The following is a 26,471-nucleotide window of genomic DNA, read 5'->3' as shown; positions in this document are numbered from 1 at the left end:
CTCATAAAGTGAGAATGTGGACACGCATTCTGTCCCTTTATCAGAACAGCCCTTGTTAGAGCGCAAACAGTCCAACCTTTGTAAAGTCATTAAGGAGAGGGATCGTCAGTAATGATAGAAATGTAGCATTTAGATTAAACATGGTTCTATGCACCAAAAGATAAGAGACTTGTCTCAGGACCAAGCAAAGGCTCACTCAGTCTAAATGTTATACACTGCTCAAAAAATAAAGGGAACACTAAAATAACACAGCCTAGATCTGAATGAATGAAATATTCTTATTAAATACTTTTTTCTTTACATAGTTGATCGTGCCGACAACAAAATCACACAAAAATAGTCAATGGAAATCAAATTTATCAACCCATGGAGGTCTGGATTTGGAGTCACACTCAAAATGAAAGTGGAAAACCACACTACAGGCTGATCCAACTTTGATGTAATGTCCTTAAAACAAGTCAAAATGAGGCTCAGTAGTGTGTGTGGCCTCCACGTGCCTGTATGACCTCCCTACAATGCCTGGGCATGCTCCTGATGAGGTGGTGGATGGTCTCCTGAGGGATCTCCTCCCAGACCTGGACTAAAGCATCCGCCAACTCCTGGACAGTCTGTGGTGCAACGTGGCGTTGGTGGATGGAGCGAGACATGATGTCCCAGATGTGCTCAATTGGATTCAGGTCTGGGGAACGGGCGGGCCACACCATAGCATCAATGCCTTCCTCTTGCAGGAACTGCTGACACACTCCAGCCACATGAGGTCTAGCATTGTCTTGCAGGCTACCTCTGGCGAGCACATGGAGGGCTGTGCGGCCCCCCAAAGAAATGCCACCCCACACCATGACTGACCCACCACCAAACCGGTCGTGCTGGAGGATGTTGCAGGCAGCAGAACGTTCTCCACGGCGTCTCCAGACTCTGTTACGTCTGTCACATGTGCTCAGTGTGAACCTGCTTTCATCTGTGAAGAGCACAGGGCGCCAGTGGCGAATTTGCCAATCTTGGTGTTCTCTGGCAAATGCCAAACGTCCTGCACGGTGTGGGGCTGTAAGCACAACCCCCACCTGTGGACGTCGGGCCCTCATGGAGTCTGTTTCTGACCGTTTGAGCAGACACATGCACATTTGTGGCCTGCTGGAGGTCATTTTGCAGGGCTCTGGCAGTGCTCCTCCTGCTCCTCCTTGCACAAAGGCGTCCTGCTGCTGGGTTGTTGCCCTCCTCCACGTCTCCTGATGTACTGGCCTGTCTCCTGGTAGCGCCTCCATGCTCTGGACACTACGCTGACAGACACAGGAAACCTTCTTGCCACAGCTCGCATTGATGTCCCATCCTGGATGAGCTGCACTACCTGAGCCACTTGTGTGGGTTGTAGACTCCGTCTCATGCTACCACTAGAGTGAACGCACCGCCAGCATTCAAAAGTGACCAAAACATCAGCCAGGAAGCATAGGAACTGAGAAGTGGTCTGTGGTCACCACCTGCAGAACCACTCCTTTATTGGGGGTGTCTTGCTAATTGCCTATAATTTCTACCTGTTTTCTATTCAATTTGCACAACAGCATGTGAAATTTATTGTCAATCAGTGTTGCTTCCTAAGTGGACAGTTTGATTTCACAGAAGTGTGATTGACTTGGAGTTACATTGTGTTGTTTAAGTGTTCCCTTTATTTTTTTGAGCAGTGTATTTCTATCTGAAAAAAATTGGGTAACTTTGCACCTTTCTGAAGCATCCAGGTATGATATGTCTGATGAAGCCATGATGGGCATAGAGACTCTGGGCTGGCAAGCCTGGCTGTTTGAGGCATTCTCTCAGGTGACAAGAGGCATTTATGCCAGGGATTGCAGGCGCTGATGGGTAGGTAGGCAAGGCGGGCATGGTGATATCTCCGCCCATTTGGGCCTGTAATGAGCCACTCTGACGAGCTTGTCTAACAGCAGTCAGTGAGAAAAAAATTCTAACCATAAACAGCCAGCCAGGGATAAGAAGTGCAAATGAGAGCGAGGGAGGAGAAAATGTGTCATGTGTACTGCTCTTAAGGCAGCAATACATTATGTTTTAATGGGGCACCACAGCAGTAGCAGGCACTCTGTAGCAGCAGCCTGTTGTGTTTGATACCAAATTGGAGGAAATACTCTCTCTCCCCCCCATTCCGTCTCCATCACTCCCCCTCCAAACATCCTAGATATGAATTACGCCATGCATAGATTACGCATGAGGTCTGACGGAAGTACATTGGTTTTAAATGGGATGTGGTGCACACTAATAAGACTTTGCATATCCCGATCATTGCAAGTAGCCAAAAACTTTCCTCAAAAATAGCTGGTCTTCCAAATCTGTGCTAGTAAGGATAAAAGAAGCCAGTACAACAGTTGAAAGGAAAATAATTGTGTGCCACTCTCTTCCTTTTATTTGGGATTGAGATCGTCTCATTCTATCGGTTGTATAGATTCAGACTAAGTAAACTTCCGACAAATCTTTTTAGATCCTGAAAAACCGATTTGAGTGAAATATCCCTTTAATCCTGTCCTCATAAACAAGAAACTGAGCATACAAAAAAAAAGTTGGTACAAACTTTATATTCACATGATCAACAAATTGCATTTTGATGGTGTGTCAAATGGTGCAATTGCATCCCCTTGAAACTACTCAGCTAAACACGCCTGAAAGAGAAATCACTTCAGCGTTATTGTATTGAAATCTTCAACTCTTTCTACATCACCTTCCCATCAAGGTGTACATTTGTTTGTGAGAATTGTGTATCAATAAACAGGACAATTACAACAATTTTTCAAATTCTTACAGATATAGCCTGAGGGACATTCTGGTGGTCTTTGCCATCTTTGGTTAGAAAGTTTACATAATCCCCTCTTATGTGTTATCTAATAAAGGTTAGCATTATTATTTTACCACAAAAAAACAACTTAAATCATCAATAAAGAAAAACATACAATCATTGCATTCCAAAATACAGATCACATTAACAGGACTGTGCAAATGGTTTTTTTTTCTGTTCCAATCCAATGCTAGTGTCCCTCCAACTCCGTGATTACAATCACAGAATAAAAGAGGACCACTACCAATGCATCATTTATAGACCTAATCAACTTATGCATTACACAACACTATGTACTGTAATGTATACTGGTCAATACCAGACCTGGTTTCAAATACTTTAGCTAGGCTTGATTGAGCTTGCCTGGCACAATGGAACTAATAGAATAGTGGCAAAACTGCAAATCCTGTCCATTTGGCATTCCAGGCAGGCTAAAGTAAATGATAACAGTACTTAAAGATTTGAAAAAAGTATTTGAGCCCATGTCAGATCACCAAAGGTCCTTGGTTTGATGTAGCAGCAACTTCACACTGGCTAACAGTTACTCTTTCTCCCATGATTAGACGGATCAGATCATACTGATTAATTATCGTAAATACAAAGGTATCCCATTAAATAGAGATTCAAACCTCATAGCCTAAAATATCAACATAAAAAGGATTAAGTGATTTGTGTAATAGTGATTTTAGTTTAACGTTAAATAAAGCTATTTCAAGTCATTAGTGTTTAAAGCTAAATTAAATATTGCATAGTTCGTTAGAAAATAGAGTTTAAAATAAGTTTGTAATATAAATTGGTATAAAATATACAGCAGTAGCTTCCCATATTACAGTAGTAGATATGTTAACAAGAATGACCGTGTTTAAAGCACAATCTAATATTGCACAAAAAATAGGTTTGATATAAAATAGTAAAAAGACATGGTGACATTGCAGTGGTTTCCCATGTACAGTGGCTATGTAAAAATTAACAGTTTTGTTCCTTGACCACATAACCTCATTATTGGTTCTTTAGAAAAATAGTTTAAAATGTTACACCATAATACCGTGGTTTGACCATTACTTCAGCTGAGGGGAGGCAAAGAAGCCTTCTTGGCGACTTGAGCTAGTGGATGCCTTGCTCTTGCTTCCAAATCTGTAAATGTATAAGAATAAAAAACATTAAACTCCATCACTCTGATATAACCACATATTAAGCAAATTAAGCACAGATATAATCCAAGCTAACAAGAATATTAAAAATACATTCAGGCAGATTTATCACCCAATAAAACACATTTCGGGCTGACTCCATTTACTTGACTGGTCGATTGTTTGGTCAATAGGCTGTTGGTCGACCGAGATTTCCTTAGTTGAGCAGTAGCAAAAAAAAAAATATCATGGTGTACAAGACACCTGCCTGATTACCTGCCTGATTCGCGCCTGTCTGAGTGGACTAATCCATTGTGGAGGCTGTGGGGATGACACAGTCCATCACTCTATGTGCCGCTGAAAATGTATATGGTCAAATTACATAAGAACAACAGTGCAACACTAATAAAAATATTTTATAACAAATGTGCTTTCTATTTTTCTTGTTCTGAAACATCAGTGCATTTTCCTAGACCATGTTGCCATGTGCATAATAGCAAAGTTAACCAGCATATCTGTGTTGAGAACAATGTGGTGGAGGCAGCAGCGGGGTTAGGAGATGAGAAAACAGCCCGTCTTAATTGTCTAAGAAATGTGAAGAGAGGAAACCAACTTAATTCGATCTATAATCAATAGCCTAACTTACATGTGCCTGGTTTAATAGATCATCAATATATCTACAGAAATAAGACAAACAGGCAACAAAAGCAGGATCTGAATGTTGGTTTAATAGCCTAGTAAATCCGTGAGCGCCAAGCCTCACACAACATGTTATGTACACAATTTCCCAAATTAAACTGGTTTTGATCTTTGCTATGCTGTAATGGCTTAAATGATATTTTTTTCAATTAAAACAGCCTCTCTGGTATCGTTTAGAATTGATTTAGTGCCGTTTACGCTGTTCCAAATTCCTTCTTATAGTTATTATTATGATCATCATTCTAATAATAAGTAATGTCATTATCATTAGTAGGCTTAGTATAGCAGCCTTGTATAACCACCTTCGAGCTGTAGGCCTAAGAACCCATCCTGTGGAGTCTTAATACCATAACTTCCTGAGGCCTATATTTCAATACTAATATAGGCTACTGTATCAATCAATAATTTATTTGTTCATGTCATCACACAGCATACGAGACATTCATGATTTGAAATGCAATCAAGCATTTTAGTTAAAATAAGCGACCCAAGAATAATTAGCGTAAACAATAAATAAATAAAGTTCCATTTCGGTAATTGCATTCATTGTTACAAATGGTCAGAAAAATATACTGTAATCTATACAGAACCTGTTCGGCACACATAATACGCACTCAGCGCTTGCTACTTAACTTATTTTTCTTGACCTCCAGTATTTCCCACAACTAGTCAAATTCATTCCACACATCTGACTTCCCCTTTACCTCCCGAGAAAGCAGTAAACATTGACCAGTTTAGATTTTTTTTGTCACGTCCTCTGCATCCATTTTGCTGTCACATGTGCTACGTGTTCAGAGTTTGTTATAGGCAATTTATTGATGCGATAATGATATAGTTCAGGCCCTATTGGTCACGCGCGATAAACGCTGTTGATGTTCTGTGGTGGTCGCTGCAGCAGGGTAAGAGACAACAGGTGTTAGTCACACAGTCACTCACTGACATTTGTTTTTTAACACAGAGCTGCAAGTCTGAGTCCAGCCCGGCACAATCAAATCAATTGTGGTCAGACTGCCTCTAGTCATGCGTGTGACTATTGGGACTATAAGTGCACAGTATCATCAAACAGTGCACTTAAAGCATCAGACAAGCTCAGTGCATATAGTTGATTTGATTAAAACACATAGGATTTGTTTATATATGGAAAAATACACGTTTTCAAATTTCGACCAGACGACTCTCGGTTGACCAAGATTTTTGTTGTTGTCGGGGACAGCCCTAAAACATATTAGACCCATTTGAGATGTGCCCTATGGTTAGAGTGTGGTGCTTACATGGTGGTGCTGGAGAAAGTCTGTTTCATGCGCTGGGACAGGGAGGGTGTTTTAGTCATCTGGTGTTCTGGAGTGGTCACTGGTCCCAGCATGCTCACTGTGTGGCCAGAGAATTAACATATTTAGGAGAATATTATTATTTCAGACTGGCCAATATTGTGAGATCATTTTGGAAAATTGCCCACCCTGTATTTCCACATCACATTCAAGCATTACACACACACACACCTACCAGTGTGAAACTGTACTGTAGCTCCAAAGTGAAACTAAGAGCATGCCATTTACATCATTCAGTACCCTTTTAAACTATTAACATAGCAATGGTAAAGGATACTGTACGTTTGGTATTTTAGACCTTCCTTGACACTACTGTATGTCTATAGGCCAGGAGAGACGGGTTCTCAAAGCTGCTAACCTTTGTGGTCTGGAGTGTTGTAGCAGTTAGCATCGTCTTTGACCACATCGTCTGGATGGGTGTGCTGCTCCACTGTGAACTGGCTCCAGTACTCATAAGGAAGGTCCAACAAGCACTCCATCACCTGTGTACATCAATAGGAATCTCTCAAAACTGTTTTCACCACTTAAGAATAGCCTTGTGTAGAAAGAACAGTACTTTTCTCTGTGTGGAGAGAATCATTGTTATTGGGTATTCAACAGGGTACTGTAATATAATAACAATATTCTGTTCAACTAGACAGCCGATAAATAAGTGTCCACATAATATAGAAATAACTTAAATTCAGCTTAGGGTCTGAATATTATTTTACATATCTATGTCTAAATATATATTTATATGATCTCTACATACCCGTGGTTGTCGGTGTCGTGCAGGATGGTCATGGGGTCTGGGTCTGGGACGGCATGACCCACCAGAGTGGGTCCAAACACTCTTGCCAGATTGGTGATGTCCATCTTGGTGTCTAGTACACACTGGGCCACCCTGATAGAACATTGTCAACCATTTCAGAGGGATTCAAGTCAGGTTCAAGCTCCTCCAGTGCCTTGTGAAATCAGGACTTGCTTTTAAACTTGTCTTTTATTATGGGGGGTAGTTACTACAGAATTTAAATAACATTAACAGTTACATTTACCAACATTCAGCACTACAGTTTACAAACAAGTGCAGGCAGGGGCTCCACTTTTGACTGGTTTTGCAAGTTACAGATTGTGCCTTAAATGGCGGTTTGATGGAGTAACCATGAGGTGGATTGAAGCTCTGTCATACCTCTGCAGGTAGATGGACAGATAGGCCAGAGTGTCTCTGTTAGGATGGGGCAGTTCACTGATGGTCTGGTAGATCATCGACAGGCTATTGTCATTGTCCTGGATTTCTGTGTTCAAGACAAGAGGAGTAACATAAGAAGAGCTCCATAGACTACTTACAAGGTAAAGAAACCAATGCGTCAGCCAACAGCTGAAGATGGACCTGCAGCCTCCATGAAGTCACGGTTGAGGCGGAAGGTGAGGAGAGGCTCCGGGAGGTTTCTCAGGAAGTTCTTGAGGAGGCCCGTGACACAGTGGATGTCCTCCACCTTGGCCAGGACAGGCACTGTCCTCCCCCGCAGGAAGCTCTTCTTCAGCTCCTTCACTGTGCGCCCCTCGCCCGACACACGGTACAGACCCATCTGACAGGGAGGGAGAGAGAAAGAAAGAATGGGATGGAATATTAACTGGCAGTCAGGATAGGAATGATGACATCAGTTCAATGGAAATTATCAAGGTAAAAACAAAACATTTGTAAAAAGTGCTGATATGCATAAAAAAAAAGTAAAGTGAATTTTGTATGTGCTAAAGTGGCAACATTTAAGTGCCGAAATGGCTGCTCACCTCGTGTAAACCCCTGTGCTCAATCTCCTTGACACAGTGGACCACCAGGGCAGGGATCATGGGAGAGGAGGAGGGAGCGTAGTCTGCAAGGGTGCTTGGCTGCAACACAAGATAAACACTCATGACATGGGACATTTGGAGAAGGCATTCTAAACACATATGGTGTGATACAAACCAGTCATAATCCATCTAACCATACCCAGGACCCTGAATCATAAATACAAAATTATTATTAGTTATTGCTGTATAAGCATTGCAAATATGAAGTGTTGTCAATCTAAGAATATATAACTAACTCCCCAGGTGTTACCTCTCTGGTCCTGATGGGGGTGCTGCCTGTAGAGATAGGGTTACACGGCAGGGTGCAGTGGTCGCGGCATTCTGGGTGAGCCACCAGCCTGCAGTCCTGGCACCTCAGGTAGAGCTTCCCAAACTTGGTCTTCCTTCCACACGGCACACAGAACTCTGACCTGAGTGAGGAGAGGGGACGGGACAGACAGAGGGGAGGAGAGGGGACGGGACAGACGGACGCTGGTGACACAGGTTTGTAGGCCAAACCTTTCGGACGCTAAAGACGTTTTCATGAGACACCGATTTTCATGGTCTGACAAACATCGCTGTAGCTGTGTCACCTGATGTAGGAGTACGACATAGGCAGATGCGGTGGATTGAGACGCATCCAATGCAAAAAGAACATGTCTATTTTAAACTGATGGATTGTATTATGCTAATTAGATCCCCACAGAACAACAAGTGTATTACAGACAAAAGTAATAACAGAACATGTACCGTTTTGGCAAGGAACTCGTGCTTTCGGGCCCCCACTTTGGCTCTGGGTGTTTTGGTTGGGGGCGGAGCCTTACTGCATGGGGTGCTGGAAGCCTCGCTAGCTGCCTCTGATTGGTCAATAGAAGTGGTGTCCCAGCCCTGAGCAGCTGGAAAAACAAGAGAACGTCAAGTTTTTACCCCTCAAACTGGAAGAACTACTTAATTTTCTTCTAATTTTAATACATTGTGCGCATCTGAACATGGCTGTCAAGAATGAGGTACTACAGGCTTGTTAGTGTCGTCTCACTGGTCCTCTTCCGGCTGCCTGTCCAGTAGCCAGGCACTGTCTCCATGGTGGACAAGGCCTCTACCGGACCTCCATTGACAGGCACTGTGATGGTGGTCTTGGTCACTATGGACTCGTTCAACTGTAATAATACATATATAAAACTTGAGTCACATGAAATAATGCTGAAAAAGGAGAAAGCAAAACAGAAGCATAATTTTTTTTTAACAATTTGAAACAACTGATAAAGGTCTACAGAGCAATGTTTTGTTTACATGCAAACGTTCAAGTGATGCGCACACATGCTAACATCAAAAACCCTGTAGCAGAATAGCTTTACTCCGATGTTGGGACCTTGACAAACTTAGCAGTGAGTGATGACCATGAAAACCCACAATGGCTATAGCTACTGTATGTTCAACAAGTATATTCTGGCTTTATCCAGCTCTATTTGTGATATTTTACCTTGTCTCGCTTGGGTGGCTAGGTAATCAATCCTCTGACATCTGCAATGTTGGAGATGATAACCATCTGACTACTTTGTTAACTTAAATGTGCTGCATCTGATTTAGGATGTTGTCAAATTCACTTCAATGTAAACAAGCCTCTTTCTGGTGCCAAACTGAGCACGCAACTTTTCACGGGCGGGAAATGGGTCTTTTGACTGAAATTCAACACATTGAATAGCAGTGTGCCGAGTGCTATCCAAATCAAGTGAGACTACGGTTAGAAATTCTGTTTTTCTGTAGCATTAGCTACATTGGCATTAACTTCAGAAGCCTGCATGGAGTTGCCTGGATACCCATCCACACCGCTCCAGCCAAACCGACAGTTCTTCTCTACGATTAGTTGGAATTTGCCTGCTGAAAACCCTGCATCCCACTGCTGGCTTGCTTCAGAAGCTAAGCATTGATGGTCCTATTCTGTACCTTGATTTGAGATCAGGTGCGGCTGGAAGTGGTGTTGGAGGGCCAGTAGGAGGCACTCTTTCCCCTGGTCTAAAAAAACATCCCAACACCCCATGGCAGTGATTGGGGACATTGCCCTGTGTAGGTTGCCGTCTTTCGGATGGGACGTTAAACAGGTATCCTGACTCTCTGTGGTTACTAAAGATCCCATGGCACTTATCGTAAGAGTATGGGTGTTAACCCCGGTGTTCTGGCTAAATTCCCAATCTGGTATTCATACCATCATGGCCACCTAATCACCCCCAGATTACAATTGGCTCATTCATCCTCCCCCCTCCTATCCCCTGTAACTATTCCTTAGGTCGTTGTTGTAAATGAGAATGTTCAGTCAACTTACCTGGTTAAATAAAAATAAATAAAAATAAATAAAACATGTCTAGAATCAGACTAGAATCAGACTGTTCTGATTGGTCCCAGAAACCAATTCTTTGGGTTGGAGCCAGCCTACATGACGTTATCAACTTCGATTGGTTAGAGAAGATCCAATCACTTATTCATTTCTTTTGTTCAATACCCCTCATTTTGAAGTCACACAAACAACTTCTAGGATTGCAGTTTCAGACTGAATGAATGTAGCGATCAATAGAAACAAAGGAATTAAATTCAGGGCGAGTGGTCAGGCAATGCATTGTGTAGTACCCTCTCGGAAGTACGGCCAGTGGAGCGGGGTTTCTTCACCACCTGCTGTGGAGGCTCAGCAAGGGTTCTGGAGGAACGCTGTGGAAACAAATAGGAATGACTGAGCTAACAGTACTTCCAAATGACTGCGCATTGTAGCACTACATTCCCACACTAACCTTGACTAGACACTTTAGATATAAAATAACAAAAAAATGTACCTACATTTCCATTGATGATCTGTCAAGCTCTAAACTAAACAGTAACTATCCACTTACCCTTTTCTGCAGTTTTCTCAGTCGCACTGTCCTCATCACAGAAGAGTCCCAATCCTACAGGAAATATATAGAGCGATGACAACCCAATAGTTCATGTTTATATAGGTACTATTAGTGTGGCTATATATGTTTGTCACTTTTTCTATTTTGGCATATTGTTTTCATGTATTTTTGTGATGTGTCACTATGATGTCCAAGACAAATGTCCCCCAGAGAATCATCTGTTTTGTCATAGCTAATGTCTGACAACAAGGAAGCAGATTCATCGATGGTGGTTAACCTGAAAGACATGATGACGGTAGGCTTGGTTACGATCCCTTTCTGAACCTGAACAATCTGGGTCATATTCACTAAACACAAAACTGAATCAAACGTTCCGAAACAGGATAGGCATATCTAATTACGTCTTCAAGGAAACATATATATTTGTTTTGCATTTCAAAACATTCTTTCAGGTAGGTGGCAACAGAGATGGGCAAGGGTTCGCCTTGTCTAAGTGAATGAGCAATAGGTAATTTTGTTATCCATTTTAGATGATTTAGCGTTTTTTAAAACCTACCTCCACCCCCCTTTCAGTTTTGGGGTCATTAAGTGTCTTGTGCAAGGGCACCTGGAAAACTTAAACCAGCAAACCTCCAGTTGCTAGTTAATCGTTCAATGTCATTATACATGGTTTTTCAACGAGTTTCTGGTCTGCTGAAAACCTCCCATCCCTGATATGCAATGGCATGGGCACTGATTCAGCAATCCACCAAAAGCATGCTACACTGGTCACTTACGTGGTTCGAGGCCCTCATTGAGAATATCGGAGCCTGCACAAAGATTCTGGAAATGGTTGTGCAGGTTCAGCACGGTCGATTCCATGTCCTGATAATGCACGTGACAGAAACCCAGCAGGGGACTTCAAAGACTTTCTATCAAAGAGAGTACAGTATGTTTTAGAAACTCTGTTTCTAGTATAGCCTTTTCTCTCCGACTTTATTTATTTGGTAGGTAGTTATAACGTTAGCAAGATTATAAATAATAGATAGCTAGCCTAGCTGCCAAAGTTAGCTAAACAGATTGAAACGGACTCACCTCCACTTTTTAGCAAGCAAGCAGGGTATTAGCTACTATAGCCAGCTAACCTTTGCTAACTTTAATTTTTTTTTTAAATACAAATATATTGAAAACAAACATGAGCAGATACTTACGGACTTTGGTCCTTCCTGGAACAGTGTCCCACGGCGGATGTTTCCAGCTGCTATCAAAGGCAACATCTATTGTAAATCGTGACAATAAGTGGGCTACGTTGTCTCTAGCAACGCAAGCTACCACACCTGTCTGGTCCAACTTTTCCAAGCGTTTCAAAAACCTGGCGCCGTGAAAGAAAGCGTTTCTTCGGGTGGGTTTTCTGACTAAGCAGATGGCAGCTATTTGGGCATTATCGCCACCATGAGAATTGGAGTGTAACTACGCTCACAACGAGAGGCTAAATACATTCGAATAGGGTAGATTTTTCCAAACTCGCTCCTGGGGCCCCTGGGAGCACATATTGTTTTTTGCTCTAGCACTACACAGCTGATTCAAATCATCAAAGTTTGATGATGAGTTGGTTAATTGAATCAGCTGTGTAGCGCTAGAGCAAAAAAATGAAATGTGCACCCAGGGAGGTCCCCAGGACTGAGTTCGGGAAACCCTGGAATAGGGAACCTACAACTGCCTTGTAAAAACCAGTGTTGGTAGAAACAAATAGAGAATATATTAGAGAGAAATGTTCCATGTTACATTCTTCAAGGCTCTGGGGTGAAAGACACCAAAGAGATATAGGGTGGAATGTCTGTGAATGATCAGGTCTTTACTCAGACACTGCTGCCTGTTCTCCTTTAGTTTGTCTGTCACACATGGGACATACCCCACAGCATCATTAATCAAACCATGCTGGCGTATCTGGGCCCTGCGTCAGCTTTACTGTGCCATATAATGAGGAGGACAGACACTCACTCACTTGCGGACACACGCTAACATACAAACACATTTGGATCAAAATTGTATGTGTTTGTAAAAAATGGGACAAAATGCAAATAGGCAAACACACACCTGTACACACACACCACGAGCATTAACCCTGCTATGCTATTCGCTCACTCATAATTGTCTTCTTTGTGTTTCACATTGTCCTTCCACTACTGTAGATCCATTAGTCTTGATTTGAGAACATTGGACTTGTCAGTCAATAATACTGACTCTTTGTCTATATCTATTATTTAGACAACAGCTAGAGGCCCTTTCCGTGGCTCGGCAAATATTCCACTAATCAAGCATCAATTAACTGCCGGGAACGCTCTCTTTCCTCTCAAATCAGTCTACTTTGTCTTGGACTGACTAGAGAAGTTAGTGAGTTTCCTCTCTAGGAAGCTTGGCATCCGTCTTACAAAGACTGTGATATGGAAAGAGAATATGAATTGACTTTGCATTACCAAACAACCCAGAGAAGGCATTTTGGGAAATAAGCCACCACCTATCATGTCAGTGAAGAGTTTTACCAACAGATTTCGATTAAAACACACCACTCCTTCTGCCCTACATCACTTAAATCTGTACGCATTCTTTGTACACACAATATTCCATCCACTGTAGCACTTAAACACAGACCAATCCTGCAACTCTAATGCATACTATCCAGACATATGATGCTGATAGGGCTTCCCGCCACCTACAAGCATGTGTTCACACATGAGTTAAACTGATTAGAGTGAAACATGAGACTACCTGTAACACAGTTTGGCTGGATCAAGTATTTTATAGTAAAGAGGGTACAGGAGAAAAAGCCTTCATCTCCCCTGTCAGGGTCACTATCAGACTCAGGAATAAAACAATGAGGGTAACAGACAAACAGTTAACTTCTGTAGATATATTCCATGTTGAATTTGCATTCCAATATTACACTTTATATACATCACAGAAGACTGAAATAATGTATAACAAAACTGTTTGACACAGAATCTGATATTTAAAAAAATAATAATGTTTTTAATTGTGAAAGTGCTTATCTTGAGCTGGATCCTGGCAGAACAGGGTCGGCACATCTGTTTTTTTTCCAGAACCTATCTGTATCCGATACCTCATGTCATGTATAAATTATAATAAAAGAGATCAAAGTTCATTCGAGTTGCCTCTTCGTTAATTCTCCTTCCCCCTTAAAAACACAGTGTGAAAAAGTAGATTTTCAGCCTGGTCCTGATATTCTAAGAGTTGGGCCGACCTGGGCTTATGGTTTGCTTAACATTGTAACCTACAGCATGTTTGAGACCAACGCCTGGCGGTGGCTGCGTGAGGAGAGCACATGTGTCTCTCACAGAACTAGAATGATAATCACTTTATATGATCTCTCTCCCTTTCTCTGCTCTGATAGACATGAGCCTGCTGTAGGCTACCAAAATATTTGATCAACTTCCAAACATTAGTGTACAAAGTAAAAGAAGAGTAAGATAGGCTTTTGGCACCAGTGCATTGGCTATCACCAGCGAGAGAGGTGCTCATCATTGGGTGGGTCAGTGAAACTGGAAAGCATTTTAAGGACTATAGTTTCCTTATCATATTGTAGCCAATATGTCTCCACACACCTAGGCCTAGGCCATTGATGCATTCCAAACAAGGTCATTTTTATTGATCTCAGATTCTCAGTTTGTTAGTGTCAAAGTAGCCTGTCATTTTGATCATTTGTGCGGTATGAAAAAATATTCTGCCAAAGCCTCCAGTCATGTAAAATTACGTAGAATTGCATAAAATGCATCCGGTATGAGCAAAGATGTTTGACTGCAGGAAACCCCTTTTGTGTTGTTCCTTAAAATAGGGATCTAGCTTTTCTGTATTTAGTGGGTCACTGGAAAAGACCCAAAAGCTTTAGATGGGTCCCATTGATACGTTTGGGATCCAAGGGTGTGGAGAGTTTCAGGTCATTACTATTACTGAATCCCCACAGACTGGCAGCGTTGTGCTGAGCACAACAGCTTTCCTGTGGCTCCAACACAACAACGGTAATGGATCTGCAACTAGACTCGAGGGGACCACTTCGTCGACACACATCCACTTAAGAGGAAGCAATGCTCTCAACATTCTGCGTGTGTGGGTGGGTGAGGTTCCCTGGCAATCACGTCATAGGAACTTTAGCTTTGTGTATTATACAGGACTCGATTTTATTCATGTGATGCGTGTGCATGCGTGTGTGTGTACATACAGTAACATGGTAGAGTGGTATCACACAAATTAGATTACACAGTGAATCCCCTATTCACAAAGTGGTTCCTGGCAGAGGATTCCTTTTTCCATATCCCCTATAGCCAAAACATCAACAACAACTAAACAAACAGGCACACGGCCAGGCCCGCTCATTGGGCAGGATTAGGCGTCCGCCTATGGCGGCAGATTGATGAGGGCGGCATTTTCTGAGCTAAACTGACCAAGATGCACCTCCAACAACAACACATAAAACCTCACACTATCCGGCCCCAAAACAATGGACATTTCTTTCAACCAGTAGCATATGGGCTTTTTAGGTGAACATTGATACCGTCCTGTGATCAGCAGTGCCCACTTTGTCAAAGGCAGCGCCACAAAATATTTTGCTTGTCCATTCCCGGCATGCCTCTCCGGGGTTCTGTTGGAGAGACGCATTGCTGTGGCGCTCCACCAATGTAAAACATAAATCATGTAGTAGCAGGGGCGCAACTTTAGTTTTAGAAGTGGGGGGGACAAAATTATAATTATTGTAATGTTTTTATCCAGTCGGATAAACACTCCAAACAGCCTACCCGACCGCTCTGAGGCATCCACATGGTCCTGAAGCACACCGTTGCCTAGTTTTGTATCACATTCCAATGGTAAAACTGTGGGGGACAAAAATGCCTGTGTAGCAGATATAGGATATGGTAGAAAGAGCAAGTTGCCTTTTCTGTAGCCTACAGGCTGGTGATAAAATATATGACAATTGAATGACAAGGACACTCTTTTACATCATGCAGGTTTCTTCATTCAAATAGCCTAACCTAAGACACTTTTTACATCATGCAGGTTTCTCCGATCACACAACATAACCTAAAAAAAATGTACTGTCATGTTAACAAACAACATCCTAAAAATACGTATTTTCAACATCAGGAAAATAAGTATTTTCAACTTTCAATAGAACCGAAAATAAACCTTATTTCAACGTCAGGAAAATATGTATTTTCAACTTTCAATAGAACCGAAAATAAACCTTATTTCAACGTCAGGAAAATATGTATTTTTCAATGTCCTGGAAAATATGTATTTTAAACGTATGGAAAATACATATTTTCACCTTTCATTCAGACCTAAATTGAACCTAACTTCTATGTCTGGAAAATACATATTTTAGATGACTTTTCAATGTGATTTTGCTTACTGGCACTATTCTAGTTTTGGGGGATGGCATTTTTTGGTCTTGCCTAGGGCACAGAACAGCAAGGACCGGACCTGCAAACAGGGGTGGCACATCTCATGAAACAAATACATTGCCTTAGCCAGCGAAAAATAGCAGAAATCCCAGATTTCCCACTCTTGAAAAACCACTATGACAACAAAGTTGTTTTATTCAACATAACTTACTGCACCATACTGCTTAATGAGAAACAAAGGCATTCAAAGTCAGACAGTAGACCCACACAAATGCTGTGCTTTTTACAATTTAGAATTTTTTCAGTTGTGCTTGAAAGAAATTAGCCCTGTAGGGTTTGTGGGCAAAAGGATAAGGCCAAAATAGCACTCAAGAGCATAAATGACTGTGATAACATGGGGATTCACAAAAAGTTTGCATTAGTTTAGCTTTGTCTTTTGTTATTACTCTCTCCTGAGAGAAGTGGTGCAAAGCATGGTATATGTAGGGCATACTAGTCCCCTACATCGTTATATGAAAAAATGGTTACATATCAGATAAACACTGCATTCAGACTTCCGAATCCCTGCACCTCGTCATCACTAATCAACCAATCATGTCAGTCTTTGTTTGGAGGTTTCCTGTCTGATATCCAATCAGAGCCTCAGGAGCTCATTGTGGCAATGGGGATGACGATGACAAGGACTATGGTAACGGCTGTGAAGATGAGCGCCCCCAGCTTGCAGGCTTTGGCTCTGCGCTGGTCAGCCTCTTTGCGCCTCAATAGTGTGTCGTAACCTGGCGTGTAGATGTCCTCCATCCAAAACTCCAGATTATTGGGGTTTAGAGACTCCTGGGCCTACGAGACAAAACATAAGGCCGCCACCACTCTATCATGCCAGATGTTAGACAGTCAGATAGATAACTGTTCGAGTTTCTTCCTAAAAGTCTTATTCACTGGGAGTTCCATTTGGATCCCAGTGAATATACATTTTCTGAATATACGTTTTCTGTTGTAAAGATTCAATGACTAATCCTGGTTTATATCATTTTAGGAGAAAGTTCTGTGAAACTTTACCAAATGCTTTATGACCCTGACTGAATAACATCTGTTTTCAGTCTGTTGAATAAACAGCATATTAATACATTTAAGCTTATAATAAGACATTCTAAGTGCTCATAATAACAACAAAATATTTCCTCTTGGAAAGCAGGGGTCTCAAACCTGGGGCCAATGGGCCAGATATGGCCGGCAAGCTGATTAAATGTGGTCTGTGGTTTAATTAAAGGAAAGTGTTACCAAAAGGCCAACAAGGTCCTAATGTACCTGCAATTCCAGAGGGGACATTCTGGCCTCTCTGTCCTCCACGGTCCAGACCGGGGCTCCTCCTCTCCCCCCAGCCAATCTGGGGTCACAGGGCAGCCCAGAGGACAACCCAGGATTGGTCAACCCGCCACCCTTCTGACGCAAGAGAGAGGAACTGAATACTGGCTCCACCAGGTGGGAGTGTTTTTGAAGGGGGAGCTTATGACTCTGGGCGGAGTTCTTTGATTGGTCCATCTGCATGGAGCAAACGTAAAGGCAGAAACAAGAGTTGTCATATTGGAATAAACGTGATCAAACTGGATACACACAAGCAGACCTTCTCTTGCCTTCTTATCCTAAATTGAAAATGACTGATTACAGTCTTAGAAAAAGCAAAATTATTCAGCCCCTTTACTTTCAGTGCAGCAAACTCTCTCCAGAAGTTCAGTGAGGATCTCTGAATGATCCAATGTTGACCTAAATGACTAATGATGATAAATACAATCCACCTGTGTGTAATCAAGTCTCCGTATAAATGCACCTGCACTGTGATAGTCTCAGAGGTCCGTTAAAAGCGCAGAGAGCATCATGAAGAACAAGAAACACACCAGGCAGGTCCGAGATACTGTTGTGAAGAAGTTTAAAGCCGGATTTGGATACAAAAAGATTTCCCAAGCTTTAAACATCCCAAGGAGCACTGTGCAAGCGATAATATTAAAATGGAAGGAGTATCAGACCACTGCAAATCTACCAAGACCTGGCCGTCCCTCTAAACTTTCAGCTCATACAAGGAGAAGACTGATCAGAGATACAGCCAAGAGGCCCATGATCACTCTGGATGAACTGCAGAGATCTACAGCTGAGGTGGGAGACTCTGTCCATAGGACAACAATCAGTCGTATATTGCACAAATCTGGCCTTTATGGAAGAGTGGCAAGAAGAAAGCCGTTTCTTAAAGATATCCATAAAAAGTGTCGTTTAAAGTTTGCCACAAGCCACCTGGGAGACACACCAAACATGTGGAAGAAGGTGCTCTGGTCAGATGAAACCAAAATTGAACTTTTTGGCAACAATGCAAAACGTTATGTTTGGCGTAAAAGCAACACAGCTGAACACACCATCCCCACTGTCAAACATGGTGGTGGCAGCATCATGGTTTGGGCCGTCTTTTCTTCAGCAGGGACAGGGAAGATGGTTAAAATTGATGGGAAGATGGATGGAGCCAAATACAGGACCATTCTGGAAGAAAACCTGATGTAGTCTGCAAAAGACCTGAGACTGGGACGGAGATTTGTCTTCCAACAAGACAATGATCCAAAACATAAAGCAAAATCTACAATGGAATGGTTCAAAAATAAACATATCCAGGTGTTAGAATGGCCAAGTCAAAGTCCAGACCTGAATCCAATCGAGAATCTGTGGAAAGAACTGAAAACTGCTGTTCACAAATGCTCTCCATCCAACCTCACTGAGCTCGAGCTGTTTTGCAAGGAGGAATGGGAAAAAAATTCAGTCTCTCGATGTGCAAAACTGATAGAGACATACCCCAAGCGACTTACAGCTGTAATCGCAGCAAAAGGTGGCTCTACAAAGTATTAACTTAAGGGGGCTGAATAATTTTGCACGCCCAATTTTTCAGTTTTTGATTTGTTAAAAAAGTTTGAAATATCCAATAAATGTCGTTCCACTTCATGATTGTGTCCCACTTGTTGTTGATTCTTCACAAAAAAATAGAGTTTTATATCTTTATGTTTGAAGCCTGAAATGTGGCAAAAGGTCGCAAAGTTCAAGGGGGCCGAATACTTTCGCAAGGCACTGTATGTACTTTTTACTCCATACGTTTTCCCTGACACCCAAAAGTACTTGTTACGTATCGAATGCTCAAGCAGGACAACAATATGGTCCAATTCATACACTTATAAATATAATGCATTGTCACCCCTACCGCCTCTTATCTGGCGGGCTCACTAATACTGTGTTTGTAAATTATGTCTGTGTTGGAGTGTGCCCATTGCTATCAAAAAAACAAGAATTGTGCCATCTGGTTTGCTTAATATACAGAATTTTTGGTATAGCATTTATGTTAACTTTTTACTTTTTAAAGTAAATTTAAAACCATATACTTTTAGACTTTTACTGAAGTAGTATTTTACTGGGTGACTCACTTTTACTTGAGTAAAAGTAGAGATCCCTTAATAGAAAATGACTCAAGTATGACAATTGAGTACTTTTTCCACAACTGAACCCGACTGATCTTACAATAGCTCACATTCTGGATAACTTAATGTGAAATGAAACGTGAGAAGTAGCAGCCAGTCTCCTTTACCAGGCTCGGCCCAAACACCAACACACAAAAATACAGAGCAGATAACAGGTTAGACCCTGAGACTGCTTCACAGCCCACACAGTTAAACTCCCGACTTAACAAAATGTTCACACTCAATAACACACACATACTCACTTACTCCCAACCGAATCCAAACATTTCGAAACAAATTGATGCATGCATACCAACACACACACCCACAAACACACACTGACATACACTGTTGCACTGACTTAGGTCGTACATCACCTGCCGTTTTTTCCCGGGCTGGGCCTTCCCATCTTTACTTTTCGAGAACGACACCGTCCAATCCCGCGCAGACAAGTTGGAGACGACGCTCGGCCGTTTGGAGTCTACGCCATTTTTCTCCTCAGGCTTGGAGGAGGCCAGTCGAGAGAGCACCCCCTTCTTCCCCCCTTCGGTCTCGCTCAGACCTCCGTTTGTCTCTGTCTTCCCTTGGCTGCTACCCCACTGGTTGAAGTCCAGGCTGCCAAACGAATGCCCAGACACAGACAGGGGCTGGGGTTCCGAGGAGCCACCAGACCCAGGAGTGAGCGAATGGCTCAGGCTACCCAGGGAAGACCCACCACCGCTGGGCGGTCCCAGCCACCTACCTCCACTCCCTCCTCCCCCTCTAATGGCCTGCTCTTGTATCTTCTCATCCAGTCGCTGGAGGAAGGAAAGAACTTGGGAGATTTCGGCCTTGACCTCGGACAGCGACTCCAGGCGTCTCTCGATCTGGCCCATTCTCAGGAGGAGTTTACATACGCTGGCCTTGAGGCCGCCATCGTCGCTGCCATCCAGGGAGTGAAAGAGCTTCTGGAGCTGGCCCAGGCGGCCACGCCGTGCCTCTGGGGTGTCCTGGGCTGCCGAGGGGCCCACGTCGTGGGGGTGGAGGACCCCCGTGGAGCCGCACATGCTCATGTCATCCAGGAAGCGGAAGATGGCGCTGATGTCATCCTCGCCCATCATGTCGGGGTCATCCATCGAGGTCATGAAGGACAGCCGGTCGGCGTGCACCAGGCTCCGCAGGCGCCGGGGGTCTGGCATGGTGTCGGTCTGGGTGCCCCTGCTGCAGGCCGTAAACCCCCCTCCTCCAAGTGCGGGAATGGTGTTCCCCTCCCATCCCTTTGGAGGGGACAACCCACCACCAACGTTGTTGGTGGTTGGGCTGGGAGTGAGTCTAACCTGAAGAGAGCCCTCGGAGCCATCCAAACCCACCCCCGCTAAGCCCACCTCCCTGTCGTCCAGACTCAGGCTCTTGTCGGCCCATCCTGGCCTCTGGGCCCTGGGGGGTTGGAGGTGGAGGGGGGACCATTCTTGAATAGTATCCCCTGGGCCAAAGTATGTGGAGTCCTGGAGGTCGTCCAAGCTTTCATGCTTGGCCCGGCGCTCCGGCGAAGACCGACCAACAGTGGGGGAAGGATACGGGTTAGATAGCAGTTCAAAGCTGCGGTTGGAAAACAGTTCCTGCCTCCCTCTTCGTCCTACTCCTCCTCTTGGAGTCTGAGACTCAGTACTGATGGTCACCTGGGGAACCAGTTGAGACTGGTTGTGGAAGTCCTTCTTGAAGATGTCTCTCTTCTTCACGCAAGAATGCCGCTCCGATCCCGGCTGTGATCCCGGCTCTGATCCCGGCTCCGATCCGGGATCTCTGGGTGCCGAGTCTCCGCTCAGGGAATCTTTGGAGGACTCACTGTCCGTCTCCAGGGGGAGGTAGATGCTCTGCATGCCTGGGATGCTGCCGCTGCCAGCGAACAGTGGGGTGTTGTGGCGCCAGTCGAAAGACACAGCCCTGGCACGGCTCGGAGGGGATGAGGAGACAAGAGAGAGGGGATCGGGAGGGAGACTGGCGCGCTTGCGGAACGAGTAATTTGATTTGGGCCAGAGCAAGCTTGGGTCGATGGGGCCTGAGATGGTCTGAGAGTCTGAAAGTGTGCGCACCCTATCACATCTGGAGAATCTCACTTTGTCAGTGATGGGCAAAGAGCTTTGCAAAGAGGGCTCTGGGGATTGGTCGATGTGAGGGGCGGGCTTGGCTTTTATTGGCTGAGCAGCCTGGGCCTCATCGGGAGCCCCACCCGTCATTTGAATGAGGTTGAATATAGTGACGATGTCAGCTGCCACGCCTATCGGGGATGTCCCCAGTCCCTTGGGGGTGACCCTGTCTCTGAAGAGGGTGGCGGGGAAACATGGGTCGCGGCAGGCTGCGGAGAACAGCAGGCTCCTAAGCTCTGTGAGGTGCTGCAGGTCGAAGCGGGTGCTGACCATTCGACACAGGTCCTGGAAGGAGAGCCAGTGGCGCATAGCGGCCAGCTCCTCCAGAATACCCAGCAGGACCAGGGGGTACTCCTGTTGCAGGCTGGCCATGAGCCAATATCACCTTCATATCAACAATAAAATCAACAGGAGATGTGAGAACAATCAAAGTGGTTGGAAATAACTCCTAGGATAAATACCACTAATTTATTACCACTTGAATACCACTAAGCCAGAGTAAAACCTCTGGAATTTAAAGTGTGTGCTAGCCTAAATAACATATTAGTAGAATATTATTTATCATATATCAAAATAACAAGAAATCACAATCTATAGCCAATTAATGAAGCAGGCACCCTCTTGCAATTGTATTTAATTCAAACCAAAAATATGTGGACCCTGGTGTTTTACTTCAGTAACGTAAAAATATCTATCTCACCGAGAGTCACACTTTACAGCAAGTGACCTTAATTTGAGCCTTAAAATAACTGACCAGATGATATGACGAGGAAATGCTGCATAGCCTATCATATACTGTACACCGGTTAACTCGAAATGAACCAGAAAAAAAATCTAGGCTATATGAAAAGCCAAACTTAAATAGCAGCGTTTTAAAATACATCTTAAACAAATAAAATAGCACATATGACATACATTAATCTGATAATGTAGTAGTTTTTAAGCCATCTCAGAAGCACTAAAAGTTTAACAATTGGGAGAGCAGAATCAAACAGTCATGGAGTCAATCCAGTCTGTGTCAATTAATAATCCATCCCATGAGAACATGAAATCATCTTCACTTGTGCTTGTTGAAAAGGTTGAAAATCCTTTAAAGTAGGCTAGCCTATTTAGAAACAATATTTTATCAACAGTCAGGATTTAAATAACAGTCACACAAAGTCGGAGACTTAGCTAGCCTACCTGTTATCTCTGGACAGAGAAGAGTTGAATTACAACAGCAGCACCTCCGTTAGAATAACAGCACTGGCTTTGAGAATCGCAAAACAACCTCAGGTATCATATTGTCTGCAGATTAATAAAAGGACGATATTCCTTTGGAAAGAAAGATCCAATCCACTGCACAGTTAATTCTCATCTGCCTGGATGAGCTCTGTTAAAACGGGTAGCTACAGACCAGGCTGAGAGTAGAAAATTAGAAACCAGGTCATCCTCTCACTAGTCCCTAAGTCCCCAAAGGAGCCTCAAAAAAGCATCCATTCAACTAAGTATAATCTCCCCGAATAGGATAGCTTTATGACACCTGAAATGTCAACACAAACTAGAGGCTACATGTAGGCTAATCATATTAATCATACACTAGCCTAAAATAAAGGTTGGCACAATATATCTCTGTGTGTGATGGAGTGTGGGAGTGTTTCTTTTAGGCTGTCAGATGACAAAAGTGTGTTTGAGTGTGTAAAGGAGAAAACAGATAAAAAATGTATGATTTCATAATTCAGACTCCTCAACAACATCTAGCTTGACAGTAAACCACAAGGCGTGGACGACCTGATCAGACACACACACACACCGGCCAGTTCTCCTGGATCTGTCATCATTAGCAAACATTAGCATCCATAAAGGCCAATACTTAAAACCCCATTAGACTGAGAGGAGAGGAAAGCTTTCAGCTTCTACATCTCTGTCAGTTTCACCTGTCAGCCATGTAGGAATAAATCTATTATATACCGATGATGGAATCCCTTTCGATCCCTAAAATGAGTGGATGGTATAGGAAAGCGCTTTTATATAAGATTTTATTCTACAGTACATCAATTATGATGCATTTGCCTAGAAATAACATGATAGTAGCAGGTAATTTCTGGCAATAGTTTGTACAATGTTTGAAAACAATTATAATATACTGTGTAATTACCTTAATAGTTAACAACCATCTCTTCATCAAACTGTGTAATCATCCTAATTGGTAATAATCGTCTCTTCATCATACTGTGTAGTTTACTTAATAGTTAATAATCGTCTTTCATCACACTGAGTAATTAACTTAATATTTAATAATCCTCTCTTCATCATACTGTGTAATTCATTTAATAGATAATAATCCTCTCTTCATCATACTGTGTAATTAACTTAATAGTTAATAATCCTCTCTTCATCTCTTTGGGACACAAGGTCACAATGAGCTCTGTCCAACAGATCTCTCTCCAACAGATATCTTACCATGGTGTTATTGAGTAATTTCATATATAGATACTGGGTAATAATGTTGCAACACCCTCAATAGTAAAGAACTATAAACCATCTCTAACCACTGCTACAAGGTAATTACTGTATTGTAATGGGTGACTTTAATTTACAGTTCTATTACCATTGAGTTTTCTAGTAGGTTTACATGTAGATACTCTGGTTAGGTCAGCCACCAACTGCTTTATTAGACATCAGTCCTAGTGAGTTAAACCTTGTGAGCCGACATGGCAATTCATCTACCAGAATCAGCTAAGTGCCTTTACAGTTTGCCCAGATTTCCTTGCAAGGATGGTGTGGTGGTGCATAGCGGGCAATACAGAGTGAGAGGTAGAAAAATGTGCCACTCCACAAAATCTCTCTCAATCTCGATCTCTCTCAGAACCAGGAAGTCCCCCTAGTATGTGACCCAAATGCAGGAATGGGGGGGGTCAGGAAGAGGGGGATGATGGCTGTTGACATGACAACTTTGGATGAAATGCAGGCTGAGGACTTTGGAGATTCTTCTGGGGTGGTTGATGCTCATTTACAGTGGGCGTGGGGTCCCGGGTAGTGAGAGAGCAGGGTTTGGGATACATTTCCCAGTTTCAAATACACCAGGGTAAGCAGCTGTCTGATGGACTTTCAGTCTTTTCTGATTAAATGCTATCACTAATGTGGCCTCTGTAGTGGGTGGAAGAAGTGGGGCCTGACAGGATAATTTTGTGTTCAGAGACTGCCACTCTCCTGGTTGTACTGAGCGAATGGAAGTCTAGGGCACATCCAAATATTTGTTAATCGAGCTACTGATGGCACTTTATGGGGTGGGGCAGAAAGGGTGTGTAAGGTATGTTTTCTGTGAGTCCCAGCCCATGTAGGGGTTAGGGGGAAATGAAGCAGCAGATAAGGAAGCTAAGGCAGCTCTGAAGAGGGAGAAGGTAGATGTGGTGGTCCCGTTAGGGAGGAATGTAGGCGCATCATAGCAGAGGGGATGACTCAGAAGTGGCAACGTGAGTGGGAGAGAAAGGAGAACGGAGGATTGTTTTTCTCTATCCAGAACTCTGTGAGGAAGGTCAGTAGGTACCTGGGGAGAGAAAGGAGAACAGAGGATTGTTTTTCTCTATCCAGAACTCTGTGAGGAAGGTCAGTAGGTACCTGGGGAGAGAAAGGAAATGGGGTTCCTGTTAACACGGCTGAGGTTAGGTCATTGTGGATTGGGAGGTGGGTTAGCTTTAGTAGGGAAACATACAGATGGGAAGTGTGAGAACTGTTGGGAAGAGGAGTCTGTACAGCATGTCCTGCTATAATGCAGGTGGTATAAAGAGAATAGGAGGGAATTGTACTGAGCTGGCTACAATTTCACTAGAAACTCTCTTGGGTTCAATATGACCGGCAGTGCGAAATAGCTTGACAGCTTTTGGCTTTTCTCTATACCACTGGCCTGCACTTACTGGTGTGAGGCTGGAATATGAGATATATAAATGTATAATACCTACGCCAACCTGTAAAAGGCAGTAATGCATCGGAAAGTTACAAGAAGAAGAAGACAAGAAGTACCTCCTACAAACTTTCTCGAGTCTCTGAGTTCTGTCTGTGTGAACAACAACAGTCCAAATGGCACAACAGAGAGTTCTGCTGGACCAGGACCAGTTCTGTTGTTCTGTCTGTCTGGATCAACCGAATGATCTGGTTACTATTCACTGTGGACACAGTTACTGTAGGAGCTGTATTCAAGGCTGCTGGGATCAGGATGATGACAATTGCACACAGTCCCCATTGCACACAGACCTTCACTCCAAGGCCTGCTCTGAGGAAAAATAACATTTTGGCTGAGGTGGTGGAAAAACTGAAGAAGACAGGACTCCAGGCTGCTCCTGCTCTGTACGATGATGGACCTGGAGATGTGGCATGTGATTTCTGCACTGGGACCAGAAAGCAGAAAGCCCTCATGTCCTGTCTGGTATGTCTGGTGACTGCTGTGAGACTCACCCCCAGCCTCACTATGATAATTCTGGACTAAATAAACACAATCTGGTCACCGCACATCTACAGGAGAAGATCTTCTCTCGTCATAACAAACTGCTGCATATTTATTGCCGTACCAATCAGCAGTGGGTTTGTTATATTTCAACAATGGATGAACATAAAAGCCATGATGCAGTGTCAGCTGCAGCAGAGAGGACTAAGAAAAGGGTAAGGTGACTTTGAACATGGCACAGTCAAAGGATGCCACCTTTCCGACCAAACAGTTTGGCAAATTTCTCTAAGGCAGAAAACTGTAAGTGCTGTTATTGTGAAGTGGAAACTTCTAGGAGCAACAACAAAGGCTCATCCGCAAAGTGGT

General features: G+C 43.2%; 2 protein-coding genes across 2 annotated transcripts; both read right to left on the bottom strand.

The window, feature by feature from the left end:
• Nucleotides 1–2,955: 2,955 nt before the first annotated feature.
• On the bottom strand, nucleotides 2,956–12,134 carry LOC110529029 (rac GTPase-activating protein 1). Its single transcript, XM_036984453.1, has 15 exons — nucleotides 11,869–12,134; nucleotides 11,455–11,589; nucleotides 10,676–10,729; nucleotides 10,419–10,496; nucleotides 8,819–8,953; nucleotides 8,547–8,692; nucleotides 8,068–8,227; nucleotides 7,758–7,856; nucleotides 7,357–7,555; nucleotides 7,156–7,261; nucleotides 6,739–6,870; nucleotides 6,346–6,469; nucleotides 5,931–6,027; nucleotides 4,237–5,548; nucleotides 2,956–3,964 (listed from the first exon to the last, which is right to left on the bottom strand). The coding sequence occupies exons 2-12, from the start codon at nucleotides 11,470–11,472 to the stop codon at nucleotides 6,466–6,468; spliced, it is 1,131 nt and encodes a 376-aa protein (XP_036840348.1). The 5' UTR covers nucleotides 11,473–11,589; nucleotides 11,869–12,134; the 3' UTR covers nucleotides 2,956–3,964; nucleotides 4,237–5,548; nucleotides 5,931–6,027; nucleotides 6,346–6,465.
• A 3,529-nt stretch (nucleotides 12,135–15,663) lies between these two features.
• Nucleotides 15,664–23,436, bottom strand: LOC110528475 (major intrinsically disordered Notch2-binding receptor 1). Its single transcript, XM_021610567.2, has 4 exons — nucleotides 22,865–23,436; nucleotides 19,934–22,067; nucleotides 17,380–17,613; nucleotides 15,664–16,911 (listed from the first exon to the last, which is right to left on the bottom strand). Exons 2-4 carry the CDS (start codon nucleotides 22,052–22,054, stop codon nucleotides 16,717–16,719), a joined length of 2,550 nt encoding a protein of 849 aa, XP_021466242.1. The 5' UTR covers nucleotides 22,055–22,067; nucleotides 22,865–23,436; the 3' UTR covers nucleotides 15,664–16,716.
• Nucleotides 23,437–26,471: the final 3,035 nt, after the last annotated feature.

Source organism: Oncorhynchus mykiss, chromosome 7 (genome assembly GCF_013265735.2).
Source record: "Oncorhynchus mykiss isolate Arlee chromosome 7, USDA_OmykA_1.1, whole genome shotgun sequence".
NCBI lineage: Eukaryota > Metazoa > Chordata > Actinopteri > Salmoniformes > Salmonidae > Oncorhynchus > Oncorhynchus mykiss.
Note: the sequence above shows the minus strand (reverse complement) of the source record. Positions and strands in the feature narration are given on the sequence as shown.